The sequence below is a fragment of the Rhinopithecus bieti genome, unplaced genomic scaffold, assembly GCF_001698545.2.
Source record: "Rhinopithecus bieti isolate Rb0 unplaced genomic scaffold, ASM169854v2 scaffold_41145, whole genome shotgun sequence".
Taxonomy (NCBI): Eukaryota; Metazoa; Chordata; class Mammalia; order Primates; family Cercopithecidae; genus Rhinopithecus; species Rhinopithecus bieti.
Genome location: NW_016817055.1, coordinates 1797070 through 1821673, shown reverse-complemented (window position 1 = coordinate 1821673; position 24604 = coordinate 1797070). Strand labels below are relative to the sequence as shown.

General features: G+C 40.2%; 1 protein-coding gene across 2 annotated transcripts in view; it reads right to left on the bottom strand.

Moving 5' to 3' along the window:
- Positions 1 to 24604, bottom strand: part of ALDH1A1 (aldehyde dehydrogenase 1 family member A1) — a 61692-nt gene that overhangs the window by 34037 nt on the left and 3051 nt on the right. For both annotated transcript variants that reach the window (XR_001882187.1, XM_017855782.1), the window contains exon 2: positions 13985 to 14089. Coding sequence is in view for 1 of the 2 variants with exons in the window: in XM_017855782.1 (XP_017711271.1) it covers positions 13985 to 14089 (105 nt within the window). In the remaining variant the exon portion in view is untranslated. The remainder of the gene's footprint in view (positions 1 to 13984; positions 14090 to 24604) is intronic.

The window sequence follows — 24604 nt, the reverse complement described above, 5'->3', positions numbered from 1 at the left end:
TGGAGTGCAGTGGCCAGATCTCAGCTCACTGCAAACTCCGCCTCCCGGGTTTACGCCATTCTCCTGCCTCAGCCTCCCGAGTAGCTGGGACTACAGGCGCCCGCCACCTCGCCCGGCTAGTTTTTTGTATTTTTTAGTAGAGACGGGGTTTCACCGTGTTAGCCAGGATGGTCTCGATCTCCTGACCTCGTGATCCGCCCGCCTCGGCCTCCCAAAGTGCTGGGATTACAGGCTTGAGCCACCGCGCCCGGCCAGTGTTTACATTTTTTGTACTCTGTCTGACCCAACTCCTTCTTACCTTTGTGTCTGTAGTTCTCCTTGCCTAGAATATTCTCCCAGTATACTCCCTTACTTTCAAAATCCTATATATACTTTAAGACCCAGCTCAAATATCAATCTACCTAAAACCCTTGCCAGACTAATCCAGCTTGATGATGGCTACTAGCTAAGAGCCTACTAAGCTCCAGACACTAAGGAAAGTCCTTTAAAGCCCCATAGTTACTCTTATTATTAAGTATCATGGACCTTGGTTTATAAATGAGTAGACTATGGCTCATGGATATGAAATCTAGCAGACAGTAGAATCAAACTTTGATCCCATATCTGACTACAAAATCTAGTTCTTACATCCCTGCAAGGCTGCCCTAATAATGACCTCCTTTGCAATAAGTATATACTGCTATTTGTTTTATAAGCTATAATATTTCTTATAATTCTGGGTCTACAATAGGCAGTAAATACATTTTCAATAATTTGGTTACCTGTTTTATAAACTCATCATGTTGTACTGATTTTATATAAGGGGTGCCTTACATAAATTTAACTACATTGGCATTTACCTAATAAATAATATTCTAATAGATTCCATGATATAACAAAACTTATACATTATTCAAAAACTATTAGACATAAGAGGTATTGTTTTCTTAATTCCAGGACTAGCTTTTTTTTTTTTTAATTTCAGAACTGGAATTTTCAGGGCTATAATTCTTTAAACAGAAAACAATTTGGTACATTAACTCAGATTTGCCACCATCAATAACACTTTTGCTTATAGCACTGCAAATGCTCCTTTTTTGAAGTAAGGGCCACAAGCTGAATGTAAAAAGACACTTCAAATGATGATGAGATATCAAATGTCTCCTAAAGCATAGTTAAGGAAGGACTGAACTCTTCGATCCCTCTCAGATGGTACATTTCCATATTAAATTCATTCAGAGATGGAGAAAATAGTTATCAGACCAGTTTTACTTTTACACCTGTCATAGGCACTTACTTTAATGGACATTTACTTTTATCCCCAGCAATTATTTGTTAGGTCATGCCTTAGTATTAAAAGCAGTTTTCAGGATTAGTCAATATAGCCTAAAAGAACCACTGAAGTGAAAAGAAAACAGTTCCCACCCACATCTGTACTTTGCTTTGTAACCTCCATTTGTTCTTGCCCTTCCTCTTTTCTTTATAATACCATTGGAAGGCGGTATATAGCCCATTATTAGCCCCATTCTACTTATAAATTAAATCCCTAAAACCTCTTGGCTCATTATCTAAAGAGTCAGATACAGAATATTAGGTTTACTGTGACTATGTAATTTACTAGATTTGTACCTTTCACTAAGCAATGTCAGAGCTTACTATACATTTGTCGGCAAAATTGTGAGAACAGCAATAATTATTTAAAAATAAGTTTTAAACTAATTCTAAAAAAGAATATAAGAGTGCTAGATGTTCAAACAGTGGTTTACCATGAACAGTTTAGACCATCAACATTTTAGTTTCAGTGATCAGATGACCAGCCAACTCAATTGGCATTGCGACCTGATTTGAAGCTTGGGTAGATGTTAATAAGCATTCTTGATCTCTTGGGTGAGCAGTAGTAATTGTGAAGAAGCACAGAGCAAATCAGTGGCAAACATTTCTAAGGCTTCCAGTATGATCATCAGCTTTCCCTTACTATGCTTTAGGAAGGAGGTAAATCCCATAACTTCACTAAGAAAAGTCCTCAGACTGCCTGACAAAGTTTCAACTGGAACTTTAGGCACAGAGATTTGTTTTCCTAGTAAAACTAATCCCAGTGGCAAAGGTCGATGTTCAAGGCTCCAGAACTAAAACATCAAGAATATTTTTCGGTTTGTTAGTTGCAAACCGCAAACAGATCTGGTCTCCCTCTTGAACAGAAAGAAAGTACGTAGCTCTTAAGGGTTCACTCTGTCCTTGACCTTTATTGTTTTTCTCACCTTCCCAGGCCTGCTAGAGCCACTCAAGCAACTAGAGGAACATTTGAGGTGGTGGTGTGTGGATTTCTTTAAGTCTCTGATAAAAGGCGTTCATTCTTCTTTGAAAGGTGAAGAATAAAGTTCTCTCTTATTTCTGTGAATGGCTTATATTAAGGGCACAGGCTTCCGGGGCTCCTATAGACCTTGCCAGGGATGATCAGTATTTCTCTGCCCAATTTTGGTTTGGTAACATTTCAGAGAGGTGCAGAGTGATCACCACAGTACAGTTTCCAATCACTAACTTTCTTAGGTGTCAAAACTCCATGACCCCTGTTAAATGCTAACGCTTGAGAGGAGATACAATTTAACAGCTTAACACTTTAGTTCAGTGGTTCAAAATGCATTCCCCCACCTCCCTCCCAACCAACAACATCAGCATTACCAAAGAATTGGTAAGAAATGAAAATTTTCAGGTCCCATTTTAAGATTATTGCAATGAAATCTGGGGGCAGGTGGGACTCAGCTGTGTTTTAACAAGCCTTCCTGGACATTCTAATGCAGGCTAAATTTTGAGAATGTGTGCCATAGTCAATAGTCAGGTTAGTACTAAATTCCTAAGGTGAGGAATGTGGAATATATGGAAATTCGACGTTTGATGAAAAAGAAAAATATTTCATAGATTTGTAGAATATACTATATCTATAGTATAGTATATCTATCGGATACAGTATAGCATACCTATAGGATATGCTATATCCAGAAACCAAGGATATAAATGAGAGATGTAGTGTTGATCTCTACAAGAAGCATATTGTCTCAGAATATGCTTCTGCTTCTAATATAGGTTAATATAAATTAACCTATAGCTGTATAATACAAAGGTTATAATACAGGCAAATACAATGTCCTATAACTACACAGAAGAGAGTAACACTGCTTGAGAAGGTTAGAGAAGGCTTTAAAGAAATATAAAACCCTAGCATGACTGAAGTTTTAGGATATGCCTGGCACAATTGAAGAGCTCTATATATATTTAACTCCTCAAGAATTTTCTATCTCCTCATTTTACATGAAAAGGAACAGAATCTCAAAGAAGGTAAGTACAAACATTGCAAATCTATGCTCTTACTATAGATGGTGACTTGAACTAGGTCCTGAGGACTACACTGTGGACATGTACAGAGGCGGTGACTAGCAAGCAATGATTGGAGAGGGACACTGGGCATGACAAAGTTGAAACTCTTAAGTTGATGGGGTGGTCTGGGAAAGAGGCCATAGACAAAGGTTGAGTAATATTATAAAGGACCTTTGTTTGTGGACTTTTTCCCAGAGACAGGGAGAAGCAGAATGGAGAATTCATGCTTTGGTGAACTCTTCGGTATAAAGAGAAAATCTGAATCTGAAAGCCAGTGACATTTGTCATCATTCTATTTTGTTTCTACTTCCCAATTGTTAACCCCTGTGGTTGAACTCTGTACTCCTGTGGCTTGAGACTTTGGTCTTACTTGTTCTCATCCTACTGAAATCTGAACCCAGGGCCTCTCCTAAATCCAAAAGGGCCCCCTCAGGTCTGTCACTATCTTGGAAAAAGTCTGTCTGCATGGCCCAGTACATTGAGATTTGTGATCTCATTTTTGTGATCTCATTTACTGGGGCTAAAGTAATGGAAAAGACTGGGCAGGAGACTGGCAGGAACCTGCGCTTGCTACAAGTAACTGAAACACATTGTCATAAATAATATTATCCTTGGGTGTTGCTGACGTTAATTTCCCAGTAGTCTTTTCCTGCAGCAAATAAATAAATAAAATAAAATAAAATAAAATAAAACATTACCTCTTCACATTACAGAAATTTAAAGCTTGGTAACCCCTGGGCAACTAAAGAACAAAAAATAATTTCAAATTAGACTTAGAAACACTTATGTGTTCAGATAAAAATTCTGAAGTTTTTTAGACTTCTCACCCAGGAGGAGAACAAAAAGTTTATTTAATATTATGCTATCTTCATTTCTTTTCTTTTCTTTTTTTCTTTTGAGTCGGAGTTTTGCTCTTGTCACCCAGCTGGAGGGCAGTGGTGTGATCTCGGCTCACTGCAACTTGGCTCACTTGAACCCTCCTGGGTTCAAGTGATTCTCTTACTTCAGCCTCCCGAGTAGCTGAAATTACAGGCATGCGCCACCATGCCCAGCTAATTTTTGTATTTTTAGTAGAGACGGGGTTTCACCATGTTGGCCAGGATGGTCTCAATCTCTTGACTTCGTGATCTGCCCGCCTCGGCCTCCCAAAGTGCTAGGATATCTTACTTTCATAATAAGAAAGAATTTATTGTTTTTTTTAATGGAGCTTCACTCTTTGTTGCCCAGGCTGGAGTGCAATGTCACTATCTCAGCTCACTGCAACCTCTGACCCCGGGGTTCAAGTAATTCTCCTGCCTCAGCCTCCCAAGTAGCTGGGATTACAGGAACCCACTGAGAGACAGGACTAGCTGGAATTTCCTAGGCCAATTAAGAATCCCTAAGCCTAGCTGGGAAGGTGACCACATCCACCTTTAAACACGAGCTTGCAACTTAACCCACACCTGACCAATCAGAGAGCTCACTAAAATGCTAATTAGGCAAACACAGGAGGTAAAGAAATAGCCAATCATCTATTGCCTGAGAGCACAGCAGGAGGGACAAGGATCAGGATATAAACCCAGGCATTTGAGCTGGCAACAGCAACCTCCTGTTATATAGGGGAATGTTTTCACTCCATTTCACTCTATTAAATCTTGCAACTGAACTCTTCTGGTCCGTGTTTTGTTATGGCTCGAGCTGAGCTTTCGCTTGCCGTCCACCACTGCTGTTTGTTGCCATTGCAGACCTGCCTCTGACTTCTATCCCTCCAGATCCAGCAGGGTGTCTGCTGTGCTCCTGATCCAGCGCCCACTCCCGATTAGGCTAAAGGCTTGCCATTGTTCCTGCATGGCTAAGTGCCTGGGTTCATCCTAATCAAGCTGAACACTAGTCACTGGGTTCCATGGTTCTCTTCTGTGACCCACGGCTTCTAATAGACCTATAACACTCACCGCATGGCCCAAGATTCCATTCCTTGGAATCTGTGAGGCCAAGAACCCCAGGTGAGAGAACACAAGGCTTGCTGCCATCTTGAAGTGGCCCACCGCCATCTTGAAAGTGGCCTGCCACCATCTTGGGAGCTCTGGGAGCAAGGACGCCTGGTAACATTTTGGTGACCACGAAGGGACGTCCAAAGCGATGAGTAATATTGGAGGACGTTGGTCTGCCTGGAGCCAGCTTCCACTTTCAATTTTCTTGGGGAAGCTGAGGGCTGACTAGGCAGAAAGCTGTTGTCCCGAACTCCTGGCAGTAGCCACTTGAGATCATGGCACAGCCAGAAGTCTCTACTGAACAGTCACCCATGCATGTGCCCCTACCTTCTCTTCTGACCCATACCTCCTGGGTCCTGACCACGATTTTCTTGAAAGCATAGCCCCCAGATTCTCCTTACCTCTGAATCTACTTCCTCTGATCCCTGCCTCCTAGGTACTAATGGTTCAGACTTTCATTTCCTCTAGCAAGTTGTACCTCGAAAGGGATATAAGGAAGCTCAAGGCCGCATTCTTAGGCATCTAGGCTATAAACCCAGGGAGTCTTATCCCTGGTGTCCCTCTCGATTTACGTATACAGCTGTCAACATGGGCAGTTATGTAGGACCCCAAGTTTGTAATGGTTGAGAGAGAAAGACAGAGGGAGAGAGAGAGATGGAGGGAGAGAGAGACGGAGGGAAAAGGAGAGACTGAGGGAGAGAGGGAGACACGGAGAGAGAGAGAGAGAGAGATGGAGAGAGAAACAAAGAGGGAGTCAAGGAAAAAAAGAAAGAAAAAGACAGAAATAGTAAAAATTGTGCCCTATTCCTTTAAAAGTCAGGTTAATTAAAAACCTATAATTAGTTATTGAAGGTCTTCTCCGTGACCCTATAACACTCTGATATTACCTTGTTGTTAGTGTAAACAAGGGCATAGCCTGAGAACACTGAGGCCACGGGCAACCGGACAACCGGACAACCAGGATTTTTCCTATCAAAAAATCCTTAACCCAACAGATTTCCTAACAGGGGATTTAAATCTTAATTACCATACGAAGGTCTGACCAGACCTAGGAGGAACTCCCTTCAGGACAGGATGACAGATGGTTCCTCCCAGGTGATTGAGAAAAAAACCCAATGGGTATTCAGTAATTGATACGGAGACTTTTGTGGAAGTAGTGTTAAAAAAAATTGCCTAATAATTGGTCTCCTCAAATATGCGACCTGTTTGCACTCAGCCAAGCCTTAAAGTACTTACAGAATCAAAAGACTATCTCAATCCCAACTCAAAAGGTTAGCTACACACTCTCTGAAATGAATTTGCAAAAGAACTGTTGTTTATAGGAATGCATCTTGATGGGGTAGCTGGGTTGTTATTGAAATGCTCAGGAACCCAGTCCAGCTCTAGGGCTCACCCCTGAGCGCACAGGCAATATTGGGCATGCCGGTAAAGAACGACTAGAATCCAGCAGCCCGGACCTCTTTCTTTGTGGTCAAGAAAGGTGGGAAAACAGGTGCAGGACTGCTACATTGGTGAGCGTAACTAATCTGATAAGCAGAGGCCCATGGGTGGTTATGCACCCTGGAAAGGAACTCACCCCTGAGTGCAAAGGCAACGTTGGGCACGCTGGTAAAGGACCACTAGAATCCAGCAGCCCGGACCCCTTTTTCTATGGTCAAGAGAGGCGGGAAAACAGGTGCAGGACTGCTACATCGGTGAGCATAACTAATCTGATAAGCAGAAGTCCATAGGTGGTTACGCACCCTGGAAAGGAATAAGTGTTAGGACAACAGAGGATGCTCTAGGACTAATGCTCATTGGAAAATAACTAGGGGTGCTGGCATCCCTATGTTCTTTTTTCAGATGGGAAATGTTCTCCCCAAGGCAAAACGCCCCTAAGATGTATTCTGGAGAATTGGGACCAATTTGACCCTCAGACGCTAAGAAATGACTTATATTCTTCTGCAGTACCGCCTGGCCACGATATCCTCTTCAAAGGGGAGAAACCTGGCCTCCTGAGGGAAGTATAAATTATAACACCATCTTACAGCTAGACCTCTTTTGTAGAAAAGAAGGCAAATGGAGTGAAGTGCCATATGTACAAACTTTCTTTTCATTAAGAGACAACTTGCAATTATGTAAAAGTGTGATTTATGCCCTACAGGAAGCCCTCAGAGTCTACCTCCCAACCCTGGCGTCCCCTGACTCCTTCCCCAACTAATAAGGACCCCACTTCAACCCATTCAGTCCAAAAGGAGATAGACAAAGGGGTAAACAATGAACCAGAGAGTGCCAATATTCCCCGATTATGCCCCTTCCAAGCAGTGGGAGGAGAATTCGGCCCAGTCAGAGTGTATTTACTGTTTTCTCTCTCAGACTTAAAGCAAATTAAGATAGACCTAGGTAAATTCTCAGTTAACCCTGATGGCTATATTGATGTTTTACAAGTGTTAGGAAAATCCTTTGATCTGACATAGAAAGATGTAATGTTACTGCTAAATCAGACACTAACCCCGAATGAGAGAAATGCTGCCATCATTGCAGTCCGAGAGTTTGGTGATCTCTGGTATCTGAGTCAGGTCAATGATAGGATGACAACAGAGGAAAGAGAATGATTCCCCACAAGCCAGCAGGCAGTTCCCAGTGTAGACCCTCACTGGGACACAGAATCAGAACATGGAGATTGGTGCCACAGATATTTGCTAACTTGCATGCTAGAAGGACTAAGGAAAACTAGGAAGAAGCCTATGAATTATTCAGTGATGTCCACTATAACACAGGGAAAGGAAGAAAATCCTACTGCCTTTCTGGAGAGACTAAAGGAAGCACTAAGGAAGCATACCTCCCTGTCACCTGACTCTATTGAAGGCCAACTAATCTTAAAGGATAAGTTTATCACTCAGACATTAGGAAAAAACTTCAAAAGTCTGCCTTAGGCTCAGAGCAAAATTTAGAAACCCTATTGAACTTGGCAACCTCAGTTTTTTATAATAGAGATCAGGAGGAGCAGGCGGAATGGGACAAACGGGATTAAAAAAAGGCCACTGCTTTAGTCATGGCCCTCAGGTAAGCGGACTTCAGAGAGTCTGAAAAAGGAAAAGTTGGGCAAAATCGAAAGCCTAACAGGGCTTGCTTCCAGTGTGGTCTACAAGGATACTTTAGAAAAGATTGTCCAAGTAGAAGTAAGCTGCCCCCTCGTCCATGCCCCTTATGTCAAGGGAATCACTGGAAGGCCCACTGCCCCAGGGGACGAAGGTCCTCTGAGTCAGAAGCCACTAACCAGATGATCCAGCAGCAGAAGTGAGGGTGTCCGGGGCAAGTGCCAGCCCATGCCATCACCCTCACAGAGCCCCGGGTATGCTTGACCATTGAGGTCCAGGAGGTTAACTGTCTCCTGGACACTGGAGCAGCCTTTTCAGTCTTACTCTCCTGTCCCAGACAACCGTCCTCCAGATCTGTCACTATCCGAGGGGTGTTAGGACAGCCGGTCACTAGATACGTCTCCCAGTCATTAAGTTGTGACTGGGGAACTTTACTCTTTTCACATGCTTTTCTAATTATGCCTGAAAGCCCCACTCCTTTGTTAGGGAGAGACATTCTAGCAAAAGCAGGAGCCATTATACACCTGAACATAGGAGAAGGAACACCCATTTGTTGTCCCCTGCTTGAGGAAGGAATTAATCCTGAAGTCTGGGCAACAGAAGGACAATATGGACGAGCAAAAAATGCCCGTCCTGTTCAAGTTAAACTTAAGGATTCCGCCTCCTTTCCCTACCAAAGGCTGTACCCCCTCAGACCCGAGGCCCAACCAGGACTCCAAAGGATTGTTAAGGACCTAAAAGCCCAAAGCCTAGTAAAACCAGGCAATACTGCAATTTTAGGAGTACAGAAACCCAACGGACACTGGAGATTAGTGCAAGATCTCAGGATTATCAATGAGGCCATTGTCCCTCTATACCCAGCTGTACCTAACCCTTATACTCTACTTTCCCAAATACTGGAGGAAGCAGAGTGGTTTACAGTCCTGGACCTTACAGATGCCTTTTTCTGCATCCCTGTACATCCTGACTCTCAATTCTTGTTTGCCTTTGAAGATCCTTCAAACCCAACATCTCAACTCACCTGGACTGTTTTCCCCCAAGGGTTCAGGGATAGCCCCCGTCTATTTGGTCAGGCATTAGCCCAAGACTTGAGCCAGTTCTCATACCTGGACACTCTTGTCCTTCGGTACGTGGATGATTTACTTTTGGCCACCAAGCACTCTTAAATTTCACAAGAAACCTTGTGCTGTCAAGCCACCCAAGCACTCTTAAATTTCCTCACCACCTGTGGCTATAAGGTTTCCCAAACCAAAGGCTCGTCTCTGCTTACAGCAGGTTAAATACTTAGGGCCAAAATTATCCAAAGGCACCAGGGCCCTCAGTGAGGAACATATCCAGCCTATACTGGCTTATCCTCATCGCAAAACCCTAAAGCAACAAAGAGGATTCCTTGGCATAACAGGTTTCTGCCGAATATGGATTCCCAGGTACGGCGAAATAGCCAGACCATTATATACACTAATTAAGGAAACTCAGAAAGCCAATACCCATTTAGTAAGATAGACACCTGAAGCAGAAGTGGCTTTCCAGGCCCTAAAGAAGGCCCTAACCCAAGCCCTAGTGTTAAGCTTGCCAACAGGGCAAGATTTTTCTTTATATGTCACAGAAAGAAAACAGGAATAGCTCTAGCAGTCCTTACACAGGTCCAAGGGACGAGCTTGCAACCTATGGCATACCTGAGTAAGGAAATTGATGTAGTGGCAAAGGGTTGGCCTCACTGTTTATGGGTAGTGGCAGCAGTAGCACTCTTAGTATCTGAAGCAGTTAAAATAATACAGGGAAGAGATCTTACTGTGCAGACATCTCATGATGTGAATGGCATACTCACTGCTAAGGCAGACTTGTGGCTGTCAGACAACTGTTTACTTAAATATCAGGCTCTATTACTTGAAGGGCCAGTGCTGCGACTGGGCACTTGTGCAACTCTTAACCAGCCACATTTCTTCCAGGCAATGAAGAAAAGATAGAACATAACTGTCAACAAGTAATTGTTCAAACCTATGCCACTCGAGAGGACTTTTTAGAGGTTCCCTTGACTGATCCCAACCTCAACTTGTATACTGAGGGAAGTTCCTTTGTAGAAAAAGGACTTCGAAAAGCGGGGTATGTAGTGGTCAGTGAAAATGGAATACTTGAAAGTAATCCCCTCACTTCAGGAACTAGTGCTCAGCTGGCAGAACGAATAGCCCTCACTTGGGCATAGAATTAGGAGAAGAAAAAAAGGTATATATATATACAGACTCTAAGTACGCTTACCTAGCCCTCCATGTCCATGCAGCAATATGGAGAGAAAGGGAATTCCTAAATTCCGAGGGAACACCTATCAAACATCAGGAAGCCATTAGGAAATTATTATTGACTGTACAAAAACCTAAAGAGGTGGCAGTCTTACACTGCCAGGGTCATCAGAAAGGAAAGGAAAGGGAAATAGAAGGGAACCGCCAAGCGGATATTGAAGCCAAAAGAGCCACAAAGCAGGACCCTGCATTAGAAATGCTTATAAAAGGACTCCTAGTCTGAGGTAATCCCCTCCAGGAAACCAAGCCCCAGTACTCAGCAGGAGAAATAGAATAGGGAACATCATGAAGACATAATTTTCTCCCCTCAGGATGGCTAGCCACTGAAGAAGGGAAAATACTTTTGCCTGCAGCTAACCAATGGAAATTACTTAAAACCCTTCACCAAACCTTTCACTTAGGCATTGGTAGCACCCATCAGATGGCCAAATTATTATTTACTGGACCAGGCCTTTCCAAAACTATCAAGCAGATAGTTGGGGCCTGTAAAGTATTCCAAAGAAATAACTCCCTGCACTGCAGGCCATACATTTCAATCCCTGTATCTTTAACCTCCTTATTAAGTCTGTCTCTTCCAGAATCGAAGCTGTAAAACTACAAATCGTTCTTCAAATGGAGCCCCAGATGCAGTCCATGAGTGAGATCTACCACGGACGCCTAAACCAGCCTGCTAGCCCATGCTCCAATGTTAATGACATCGAAGGCACCCCTCCCGAGGAAATCTCAACTGTACAACCCCTACTATGCCCCAATTCAGCAGGAAGCAGTCAGAGCAGTTGTCGGCCAACCTCCCCAACAGCACTTGGGTTTTCCTGTTGAGAGAGGGGGGCTGAGAGACAGGACTAGCTGGAATTTCCTAGGCCAACTAAGAATCCCTGAGCCTAGCTGGGAAGGTGACCACATCCACCTTTAAACACGAGCTTGCAACTTAACCCACACCTGACCAATCAGAGAGCTCACTAAAATGCTAATTAGGCAAACACAGGAGGTAAAGAAATAGCCAATCATCTATTGCCTGAGAGCACAGCAGGAGGGACAAGGATCAGGATATAAACCTAGACATTCGAGCCGGCAATGGCAACATCCTTTGGGTCCCCTCCGCCTATATGGGAGGTCTGTTTTCACTCCATTTCACTAGATTAAATCTTGCAACTGCACTCTTCTGGTCCATGTTTTGTTATGGCTCAAGCTGAGCTTTCGCTCGCTGTCCACCACTGCTGTTTGCCACCATTGCACACCTGCCACTGACTTCCATCCCTCCAGATCCAGCAGGGTGTCCACTGTGCTCCTGAACCAGCGTGGTGCNTGACCACATCCACCTTTAAACACGAGCTTGCAACTTAACCCACACCTGACCAATCAGAGAGCTCACTAAAATGCTAATTAGGCAAACACAGGAGGTAAAGAAATAGCCAATCATCTATTGCCTGAGAGCACAGCAGGAGGGACAAGGATCAGGATATAAACCTAGACATTCGAGCCGGCAATGGCAACATCCTTTGGGTCCCCTCCGCCTATATGGGAGGTCTGTTTTCACTCCATTTCACTAGATTAAATCTTGCAACTGCACTCTTCTGGTCCATGTTTTGTTATGGCTCAAGCTGAGCTTTCGCTCGCTGTCCACCACTGCTGTTTGCCACCATTGCACACCTGCCACTGACTTCCATCCCTCCAGATCCAGCAGGGTGTCCACTGTGCTCCTGAACCAGCGTGGTGCCCATTGCCACTCCCAATCGGACTAAAGGCTTGCCATTGTTCCTGCATGGCTAAGTGCCTGGGTTTGTCCTGATGGAGCTGAACACCAGTCACTGGGTTCCACGGTTCTCTTCCGTGACCCACGGCTTCTAATAGAGCTATATCACTCACTGCATGGCCCAAGATTCCATTCCTTGGAATCTGTGAGGCCAAGAATCCCAGGTCAGAGAACATGAGACTTGCTGCCATCTTGGAAGTGGCCCACCGCCCTCTTGGAAGTGGCCCACTACCATCTTGGGAGCTCTGGGAGCAAGGCTCCCTGGTAACACCACCACCATGCCCAGCTAATTTTTGTATTTTTAGTAGAGATGGGGTTTCACCATGTTGGTCAGGCTGGTCTCAAACTCCTGACCTCAGGTGATCTGCCCACCTCAGCCTCCCAAAGTCCTGGGATTACAAGTGTGAGCCACTGCACCTGGCCAACCGTCTCTTACTTGCATAATAATCACAAGGTGAAGTAGTAGCCCTGCTAGGCACAGGTTATAGTGTCAGAGGACCAGCATTTTAATATTGATGTCATTATTTATTAGTGATGTCACCTTGAGTAAATTACTCAGCCTTTCTACTCTGCCATTTCATCATTGTTTGTAAAAATGACTTAAAATAGTACCTCCCCTATAGGGTTGCTTTAAGTTTTAAATGAAGACAGCATTTAGAACTTGAGAACAATTTTCACCAAATAAAAATTGATTTTTGTTGTTGTTTCCATTATTAGCTGGAAAATAACAACACTTTTCATTTGTTACTCAATTTAAGTTATTCTACAATTTAATTTTTAAAGGTGTTGAATAATATTAATGCAGTGATTTTAATAAAATAACTTGGTAATATATTGTTCTAAAAGTTCTATAATAACTTTTAGTTTTCTCTAGCAACATAAAAAGAACAATTTCATATGAATAAAGGATTTCTCTCATTTTTCCTTTTCTTTTTTTTTTAGGCTGGAGTGCAGTGGTATGATCTCGGCTCACTGCAACCTCCGCCTCATGGGCTAAAGTGATTCTCCTGCCTCGGCCTCCTGAGTAGCTGGGATTAGAGGCATGTGCCACCATGCCTGGCTAATTTTTGTATTTTTAGTAGAGATGATGTTTCCCCATGTTGGCCAGGCTGGTCTCGAACTCCTGACCTCAAGTGATCCAACTGCCTTGGCCTCACAAAGTGCTGGGATTACAGATGTGAGCCACAGCGGCCGGCCGAGGATTTCTCTCCTTTATAACATAGGATCAATCCCTTTTTATATAGTCTGTAAAATAAATCTATATACTATTTCAATTGAAAATAAAGGAAAATGATGTGAAAAAAATCACCATGACACCCAGAAGCACGGGTTTATCATTATTACATAACTACAGAGCCTTCTTTTTTTTTTTTTTGTAACAGGGACAACTTAGACAATTTTCCTAAGCTGCCCCAGAAACTATATTTTCATGGCATGTCTTTTGGAACTTGCAATGGGGTTCAGGAGCTCAGAATGGCAAAAAAAAAAAACAAGAAACCTGGCATAAAATGAAACTAGTGTTCAGAAACTCACCTTATCTCCTTCTTCTACCTGGCAGAGCTCCTCCTCAGTTGCAGGATTAAAGACAGGAAATTTCTTGCCACTCACTGAATCATGCCATTCATTGTTTATGAAGATCTGTAGAGATGAAGAGAATATACATAAAAGGCACATAAATATGCAGCAAATTTTGGAAATTTTCATAAAGTTAAACTAAAGCATTTCACAATGCGTAAATGATGCGCATCTCTTCATCCCCCGAAACTTTCTGGCTGTTGAAGACATTTTGTGTTCACATGCATACACATGTACTAAAATGAAGTACGTAATGCTTTTAAGTTTAAGGCATGCAGTCATTTCAACACTAGAAAATACATACTGGAGAAAACAATCTAGAAAATAATGCTTTTACCTGAAATGGCCATGAATTTGAGGCAAAAGCAAGGCTTTTGTGGGCTTGGTCTTTATTAATGATTGCTTCTATTTTCCACTTTAAATTCTGAACATTCTCATTTTGGGCTACTTGTGATTTGGAATCAAAAGAGACTATTTTCTAATCCTTTAATGTTTTAAAGCTAAAAAAAAAAGAATTTTGCTAAAGTAAAGGATTTTAAAAGAGGTTCACTTAGAGAAAATTAGCTAGTCACATTGTTTCATTGTCTTTTTAAAAGCATATGGTTTTATTCTCCTTTTCGAAAGATTACCTGGTAATTTCATTGTCTTCGGACAAAATCAGGAACAAGATTTCTTAATAACTATGAGAACGAGACATGCAACTAACGAAACAGTAAGCATTAAAAAATATGGAATTCTGTCTGTGTGTACTATAAAATAGAAATACTTAAAAGCATCAGTATATCATTTAAAACATCTCAGTTTCAACTTTCATATCACTGAATTTGCCTTTTCTCGAGGAGCCAGCTTTGACATTTCTTATTATTTGAAATATGAAAACAATCATAAATACAGTCTTGGATAGTATATAACTTTCTGTTAGACTTATGACAAGATGGACTAGTTTATTTGATTTTGAATCAGAGGTAGCTAACACAGGGAGTAAAGGAAGGTGACATATGTGCTGAATTATAACATATATCCTAATTCAGACATCCCTTCTTACTTGATATTTAAAGATAAGTTATTAATAGTTCAACCCAAAGGGAGAATGTAATGAAACACTCCTCCAAGGTTTAAATTAGTTACTATGCTAAATGCAAATTACTTCTTTATTAAAAATTCCTCAGAGATCACTAGCATAGCTTAAAATTCTATCAGAGTAATAAAATGTATATTACTATGTATCCCTAAATGCCTGAATATAATTCATTCTATATTCTGTGATTTATTATTTAGACAAAATATACTTCCCTGGTCTCTTCTATACTTCCATTGCACAATTTGTCACTTTTTAAATAGTCACTATTAAATGTCTGCCTTCCATCAAGGACTGTGTACATTTTTCTGGTTTATCTTCAGTGTCCAACACAATCTCAGCCCTCAAGCGATTTTAGCCTCAGTAAAAAATTCTTGAATAACTTAATTGAATCAAGATCTATAATCCATCAGCTACTCATGGATAAGATCTATAATATTCTGCAAATGAATACTCTATGACACTTGTGATTTCCTACAAAATGGGGAAGAGGATGAGCCGTCTCATTTGCCCAATCATGCCAATATAATTTTCCATACAAGAAAACAGCATTATTTCCATACAAGAAAATTATCGTGTATAGTAGAAGCATTCAAAGGAATTGTAGTGCTAGCCTGAAATTGATGGTAAAACACATGGGCATGCCTAAATAAAGGGAAAAGGGGCCCAAAGCTGTTCAGATGAAGAGACTAGATGTGCAAAAATACATATACAGGGGTATGAGAAAGATGGAAGAAGTATCAAGAAACCCTATCACATTACAGAAACAAGATTAATTGAATACAGATGAAGACCATAAAATTCATCATATTCTTTTTTGGTAAAAAACACTAGGCTCTTAGATCAACTTGAGGAAACATAAATTCAGATGAAAGCTCTGATTTGCCCAATGTCTCTTAGAGTGAATCAACACTCTAGCTCTCGGAAACACATTTTACAGAATCCCATAATTATTCTTAGAGTGTTTCCATTTATGCCCTTACAGCTTAGTCTTAGTATTTTTCTTCCCAAGGGATGGCTGGGAAAGAACTTAATCAACTTGTCCCAAACTCAGCTCACTGTCATCTCTGGCTTTATGCTGCTCTCACCCCAAAGTTCTAAAGCTTGCTCATGCACACTGTCTCCTAGCCCTCTCTCACACACACTTTCCGTCTTCTGTTAATGACACAAATAATCCCTTGGTACTCTTTTGTATCACTTTGTTCTATACAATTATAACAAAAAGCTTTTCCTGTTCTCTTTGCCCCCTACCTCTGCCTAATTAAATTTTAATTTCACCTTGTCATCATAATCTTCCTCAGATTCTGTCTACAGTCCTCCTCAGAATACTTTAGTGACCCTCTATTGTCAGACTGCTTAACATGGCACTGGAGGTGGTTAACGACCTTGTCCCAACGTGCTTTTCCAGTCTTTTGCTCTACGATTCCCTCAGTTTACCCTTTGTTCCAACCTCATTCTACTGCCTCAAACTCCATGCCATTTTTTGCAGCATACTGCAAAAAACACACTGTTCTATAGACTAGAGTTCCACTGTTTTCTTCTATTTTTACTTCAAAATCTAGCTTACTATGTCATCTCATGAAGATTTCACTAGTTGCTCCAATTGAATTTAACCTCCTTTTTCTTCTTTCCAATATAACATATTAGTATCCTACTGATAAATTATTTATGTTCTGCTTTGTGTTAATGTCAGATATCTACATATCAGCCCATGAAATTCCAAACAAAAAACTAAAGATATTGCAATACCTGCCTTAGACTTTTAAATCAGTCTTTCAAAACCTGCATCACATTTATTCACTTGCGAATTCTGCCTTCTCTCTGCCTAAAGATTGTATTACCGCCTTAGATTTTGTACCTCTAAACTAAGGGAACACAGTTCTCATTCTGGCAGAGATCCAGAATTTCATACTTCTACAATTTAATTTCATTAAAAATGAAATAAAACAGCATACAGAATCAATTACATTTTGCTAGGCCTGTGGTCAGACTTTCTAGTTCTCACCCGAGTCCTCTTATCCTTGGGTCTGTGATAATCTGTGGTTTCAAGTTCTCAATAATATGCTTTCAATGTATTGTAGCTTATTTTACTCACTTTACATACTTTTTGGTAAAAGAATTATTATAATAGGTATGTACCCTCTAGTTCCATGATCAAAATTTACATCTAAGCTGTATGTAAAACTGCCACTTCAGATTAAAGCCAGTGAATGTTTTGTAAATGAGCATTAACCTGAAGTAATAACACACGTTTATCTGGCAGCCCGCAGGCAACTGAAGAGATCAGCTGTAGAGGACCCCAAATTACCAGCACTGTTTTGCATTATTCACTTTTAACCTTTAAGACAGGAGGACACCGTGAGCTCAACTTGTGTATGAACTTATGCTGACATTTATATAATCATGATTAGTAACTTTTGTTTTATCAGAAAAGTGTTTGTCCAATAATGAGCAAATACTTGAGACATAGTCTGGCAGTTATTGTGGAAAAATGAGAGATGAATTAGCCATGGCCTGTGTTCTCAGGGGCTTATAATGTAAGAGGAGAATGTGTTCATATCAAGAGCAGCCAGTACAGAATTAAAGGCTGTGGAGCGAAATGGCCAAAGCAGTGGTGTTGTCAATAAATGGTGTAGAGGGGCATAGGCTGGAAGAATGCTTCTTTGAAGGATGGGACTGGATTGGTGGAAAGAAGGAAAAAAAAAAAAAGAGTAAAGGGAGGGACAAATCTTTGGAGGTTTGTAATGCAGTAAACAGAGCAGCTCCCAACAGAATGGAGTTGCAGTGGACACAAGTCACAGATAAGGCCTGACATTGAAAATAAAGTCAATTTGTGGTAGATCCTGATCCCCAGAGAAAGAAGTTTAGGGTCTATTCTGGGTATAAAAAGGGAGAGAGACCAGATCAAATGGGTGTTTAGGAATACTGATTTTAAAGCACCCCAAATGGATTTGAAGTAGACCAACCAGAGTCCCAGAAATTAGCTTTGATAGTAATTTCATAATCCTATCATAAGGTCACAAGGTTTTGAAGGAGAGTGATGTAACAGTGCAATCTACAAATTACGAATTATGCCATTCTCCCACAAACAGGCGTTTCAGCATGAAAAGGGAACTTGGCATAGGTAATGTGATGACCTAGATTGTTAGAAGGCCAGGTATTGCCCAGCCTTTTTCTTCCCCTTAGCTACAGATAATTTATTCGTAGGACCTACCTCAAATACCTTTTTTTTTTTCTGTTTTAATTATAGAAGTTTTACATTTGGCATTTGCCTTCCAGCTAACTGTGTGACCAAATGTTTTTGTATAATCCCTGTTCCTATAGTTATATTTAATGGTTATATGGAGAAGTCTAGGCTAATGAATGTTTGTTATATTTACTATAAAATTTACATTAGACTTGTTGAAATGTTCTATAATGGTGACAATCTTATTTTCCATTGGTTGTTTGCCTTTAGCCAGCTTAGATGAAAAGAGATGATACTACAAAAGTAAAATATTCTTGGGTTCCATGTAACCATTATTTATTAACTCAATTCTAATTATGAATTTTGGACTTAGGTTACTTTTGAATAATATATATGTAAAGTAGACATCAACTTTCAGTTTGCAATATTGACTGGAAATTATAAATGCCTATGCATACTCTTGGACTTCAAGTACTTTCTATATGGGGAAGCAATCAATAAAATGTTGAGGCAACTCAGGCATTGATTTTTACACTTTAGATTTTAGATATGCCACATATTAAGAAATGCATCATTTTACCGTTGATAAACAAGTAGCCATTTCCTGGATTCAATTGGTGTCCAAGAATTAGTCATAATTGTGAAAAAAAAAATGCCTTTCCAGAGTAAAAGTTATTATGTCTTAATGTATCCTGTATAAAGCTACAGCTCTAAATAAATAAGCATTTTTCTCAAAATATTTCTGGCTTGGACAAAGTTAGATTTGACTGGTGGGCAAAATAAAGCCCTGTTTGCCTTATCTGCTGATGTGAGATTTTGGAGCCTGTGGGCTAAAGTGGAGGGCCCCTGACTCCTTGCAAAAGATACTCAGAGTGCCTTAAATTAATATTATCTCGGCAGGGCAGCAACTGGGCCAGCAGCTCCAGACTCTATAAGGGAGGCCAATACTTTCTTGGTGGGAGAGAGATTTTAACAGATCACATTTTCGACGCACAAAGAAATTATTTTAAGATTTTCCAAAGGAGAGGGAGGGTGATGATAGTCCCCATTTAATGTCATCCATGTGAAGTTTCAAACCTGAGAGCTGAGTCACAGCATAGGGTGCACGGGTGGTGGTGTGAACCTATGGAGAGTGGTGTGTGCTGTAAATGTGTCAACCTTTTCTCAGCTTAGGAACCTACCAAAGTACTAAAGACTGCTGCCAGTCAGGGAGAATGAGATCAGGGATGAATAATGAGGAGGAGAGACTGAACAAAAGTCAGGTGGAGTGTTAAACATTTAAAAGAATCAAAGCTGGATCTCTGGCAACTGCTTTGCACCCTAACCCCGAGGCAGGAAAGCAAAACATTGAGACTCAAAGTTAGAGAACGTAAAAGGAAATTAAGGAGGAAATAACAAAGGAGAGGAAAATTTTTAACTGCCGTCAAAGGAATGAAAACAAAATGAGAGAATGACCAAAACAAAAAAATAGGAGAAATAAAATTTTCCTTTCATTTGTTTTAAATTATAGTCTGACTTTAGTAACATGAGTATATACTCTTTCTTCTTGTTGTTTGCAAAACCCCTTCAGCCTTTTCAATTGTGTCAGGGCAAGAGAAAAGATGCCATGGCATTTGTTTTGAGCGACATCATCACTGTGTTCTACAGATGACAATGCTTGTTAGCAACTTCTGTACATCATATACTTTCTGTATCAAAGAGTTAAGATGTAGAAGCGACAGAAAGTTCTGCCCATTTTTAGCAGTATCAAGATCCAGTAACACAATTGCTTGCGTGTAAGCCCTCTTCCTTCTAAAAGAATGCCAAATATAAAGCATAATTCAGTAGTTATTTGTATTCCTTTGACATCTAAAAAAGTATTGATAGAGCAGTGGAAATAGTGAGTGGAAATGGGACCTGGGTTGGGGGAGGGAAGGGTTCAGGCAAAGTTTTCAGAGATGTGAGATTTGCACAAACTCATCAGTGAACAAATTTCCCATTAGCAATTCAAACATTACAGTGAATCAGGTAGAGATAATATCATAAAACCAAATATTAGCAACAACACTTCACATCCTTCTCAAGCAATACTTCTACATTTGTGGAAACTTTTGCCATATACATCTATACACACAAACTCACCCAAAATATGTCAGTGTCAGGAAAACCAATATTACAGAAATTTACTTTTCTGATTTATTAGATTTTAAGTAAGGGTTTGTGAAGGAATCCTTGCTCAAATTCTTTTGAACATGGTTCTATGTTGTCACTTACACTTGGTAAACATATAATGTATCCCTTGGCTATAGTTATAACAGTATCATGATAAATCAAACCAAATGCACCCCAACCACCACTATCCCAAGCCAGATAATTGCTATTTTCAGATATTTCCATTTGATGTCTGTATTTCTGAGATTTATTTTATGCTGATTTGCAACGTATCGTCCTATAGATTATCCATGCCATTTCAGAGTCATTACCTTTACTTTGGGTTGGTCTTCAAATGAGTTATTTTTCATATTCTCTAAGAGTGTTTCCCTAATTCTGGCAAGTATGTAGTGACAAATCCAATAGGTTAAAGTCCTAGTTAAAAAGTTAAATAAAGAGTTGTACTGAGAGTCTTTATGAAATGGGGACAATACCCTCTCTTAGGACATGTGTTCTTTACTTTAGAATTGTTAATTCCGTTTTCTTACAGTCAGGCAGGTGCCAGAAAACAGAACAACCTGCCAAGACAGCAGTCCTCAGAGATGAGCTAAGATACTGCATTCTAAATATTAGTAAATGATTATCTACCACCATTAAAATCAATGGTTGGTTCTGTCAGTGGTTTGTGGCCATGATCCTGTTTCTGCTTAGCTCTGGCACTTTCTGAAAGGAAGGTTTCTGATGTGGCTGAGTGTGAGTTTCTGGGAGGAACTGAAAGCTCTATCCTGAAGTAACTGGAAGGTCATTGCTGCATTGAAGTTGTAAGGCTCACTCAAAACTTTTAGACCCTTGCTACTGGTCAACAGACATTTTGGTAGCAGCAGCAAAAGCTGAAAGACTGTTAAGAATACAGAATCTCAGACTTCAGCCCAGATCTATTCTTTCAATGAGAGTAAGGAACGAATGATAAAAATGCAGTGATAGGTGTGAAAACAGCTGTTAGAGCTAATTGGGAAAGGGGGATAATACCCTCTTCTCTTAGGATATGTGTTATTTACTTCAGATTTTTTTCTTGATTAGGTTTTCTTGAGTGAGATTCTAGTACTACTGGTTTTGAAATTTAAGGAAAAAAGGATATCATATGAGAAAGTATCAGATCCAAGATAAAAAGATTCAGAATCCAGTTTATTCTGCTTTTGCATTTTAAGAGCTATGTGACCTTAAGTCAGTCAAGATCTCTGAGTTCAGGCTCCTCAGCTTTGAAATGGGACTCTGCTAACATCTTTTCTAGCTCTTCCCAGTGGTTAACGATGAGCTTCAAATGAGAAAAATATATGAAATCAGTTTTGAACTGTGATAAGCAATATAAATATAACTTACATTGACAACAGAATGATATAATTCTAGGAGTCATCTTGGGAAAGCGAATCAAGGAAAGGACCAAGTAGTTAATAAGTGCCAGCCACGTTCCACAAATTACCTCACTTAATTCTCCCAGTCACTTTCCAAGGTAGTCATTCTTCCCAGTTCACAGACAGAGGAACTGAAGCTCCAGGGGATGAGAAGCTTGGCCAAGGTCATATAATTAAATACATAGAATAGCTGGAAATTGAAGCCAGGTTTAGTTTGTTCTATCACTGCACCTTGCAGCCAATCAGCTATTTTTTCACCTGCTTCCAAGCCCAAAGCAAACAAAATATTGCTTCAGTTAGAAGGAAGTTAAAAACATTTCCCAAGTGAAAGCAGCATCACAGCACAATCAGCTTTGCCTTGAACGTAAGTCCTTTCCTGTTTTAAGCTCCTCTCAGTGATTTCCCTCAAAATCTGCCAGCCAATCTGGCCTCAGCCTGTATTTCAGTTTCATCTCATCCATTCTCTCCCTTATTCACTTTACTCCAGCCAGATTAGCCTTTGGACAGTTCTTTGAGCATAACACGCACTTGTCCTCAGGGTCTTTGTATGTGGTATGACCTCCAGATCTTTGTTCTTCCCCAGTCTTGGCCACCTTATTGTCTACATCCCTCAGGCTTACCTTTAAAGCACCTTTCTTAAAGACTCCCGTCCTAAAAATCCTCATCAAAAGCTCTTCTCCTCATATTCTTTCAGCTTTCAGTTATTTTGCTTTAAACACTTATCATAATTTCTGATTAAAGTATTCTTATTTTCTGCCCCACACTATTCCACACACCTTCTAGGAATAGAAGCTCCATGAGACATGAATCATATTAGCTCTCTTAGATCATGAGAACTAGCATAGGGCACTCGTTCAAGGCCTTGTTAAATAAGAGGAAGGGAAATATGGGAGAAAAGAAAAGCAAATGGGAGAAACAAGCAAAGGGGACAAAGGAGGTATTTGGAAGTTCATGTAGCTGAATTTGTTTGTTGTAAGAATTTAAAGAGATAATCATGGGGGGAAAAAAAGCACTTCAAATCGTGCCTGGAACATATTATTCAATGATTCATGACTCTTCTCCATTGAAAATATCTCTTTAACCCAGGAGGGTTAAGCAAACCAGAAACCTAGGAAAGCAATCTCCTACTCTAACCAAAAATTGATTCCATAGGAGTTGAAGAAATGTAGTTCACAGAGATATTTCACATCCACATCAAAGTCCTCTGCCCCGTAGCCTCTCCCAGCCCAAACGTCACATTTTCAATCAAAGCAGAAAACCTGTTTCCTTCCAATTTTTCCTATTGTTCTCTTTTCCTAAGTTGGCTGCAAACTTTCTCCTGTTGCCCTGGAGCAGTTGAACAGCAGCTGGAAAGGCCATGGTAATCAGCAATGGGCAAATGAAAGTCAGGATGAAGAAGGATACAAGAGGATTCTGGCAAGTCAGTGTCCCAGAGTAGTGGAATTGACCTTAGACAAGTCACTTGCTAGTGTGATAGCTCAAACTGCCAGCATTGGCAGTGTAGCTTTGTCACTTACTTGCTGTGTAACTTTAGTAAGTTACGTAGCTGCTCTGTTCCTCCGTTCCCTCAACTGTGAAACAGGAATAGTAACCTCCTCATAGGGTTATTATGAGGATTAAATAAAATCATTGTCAAGAACATAAACAGTCATGGCAGAGTAAGCACAATAAATTTTACCTATAGTTATTTATTGTGTGTGTGTGTGTGTGTGTATGTATGTGTAAAATGTCATTAGCCGATAAAGATCTTTTGTAGCATGAACAAACTATGGTTTAATGAGTTAAGCTTACTAATTAAGTTAAACATTTTGGGGTTTGAATTCTGTCTGAGAATGCTTGTCTTCTTGAATTTCCTATTTCCTTTTATTAAAAAAAAGAAAAGAATAAAAAAGACAAAACATCAGTATTGTGAAGGGAGAATGGCAAACAAAGTTACCAAATCCTGTAAGAGAAAATTTTTGATCCCTGAAATCTTGGAAAACCCTTGGAACTTCACTCTGATGCAATCTTTGTCAGATGGGACATGACTGTACAAAAAAGAGTGACAGAAAAGCTAGGAGAAGACATGAGGAATGCTTGTGGGAAACAGGTCTAGGAAAGGTTGGGTAAAAGAGAAAATTCTGGAAACACTGGAAAGGATTCAGAAAAATAGGACTAGGATCACTAACGTTAAATCATTTCTCATGTGCCAGGCATTATTTCAAGGGCTTTTTATGCATTAAATTCATTTAATACTTTCATCCACCTTAGAAAATAGGTGCCTTTATCATTCTCATTTTAAACATAAGAAAACCGAGGCAGAGAGAGGTAATGTAGCTTGCCCAATGACCACATAACTTTCAAAGAAGCTCTTCATTTAAAGCCTAAATACAAAGGAAAATGTGGGGTTCATTTAGAGTTGGAAAGAGGAGTAATGAGGATAAGGATGGGATATGAGTTCATATTAGTGAATTTATAGCGATGTTTTTGAGGTTTTAAATTCCAAAAGCTTTTGTATAATTTTAGAAAGCATTTCTTAAACTCTAATCTCTCTTTAATCTACCCCAACAAAGAAATAATCAGACTGTACTAGAAAATAAGTCATAAAAAGATATGCATCAATAAATTCTTTTGTTTGGGTGAAAAGCAGTCCGAAGCTTGAGAGTATGTAGCTTTTCTATCGTAGTTGTAATTTTTTTTGTTGTTGTTGTTACTCAACCCTGTCTGTTCTCTCCAACTTGTCCTAACAACCAATATACTTCTAGCTATAATAATAATAATAATAATAATAA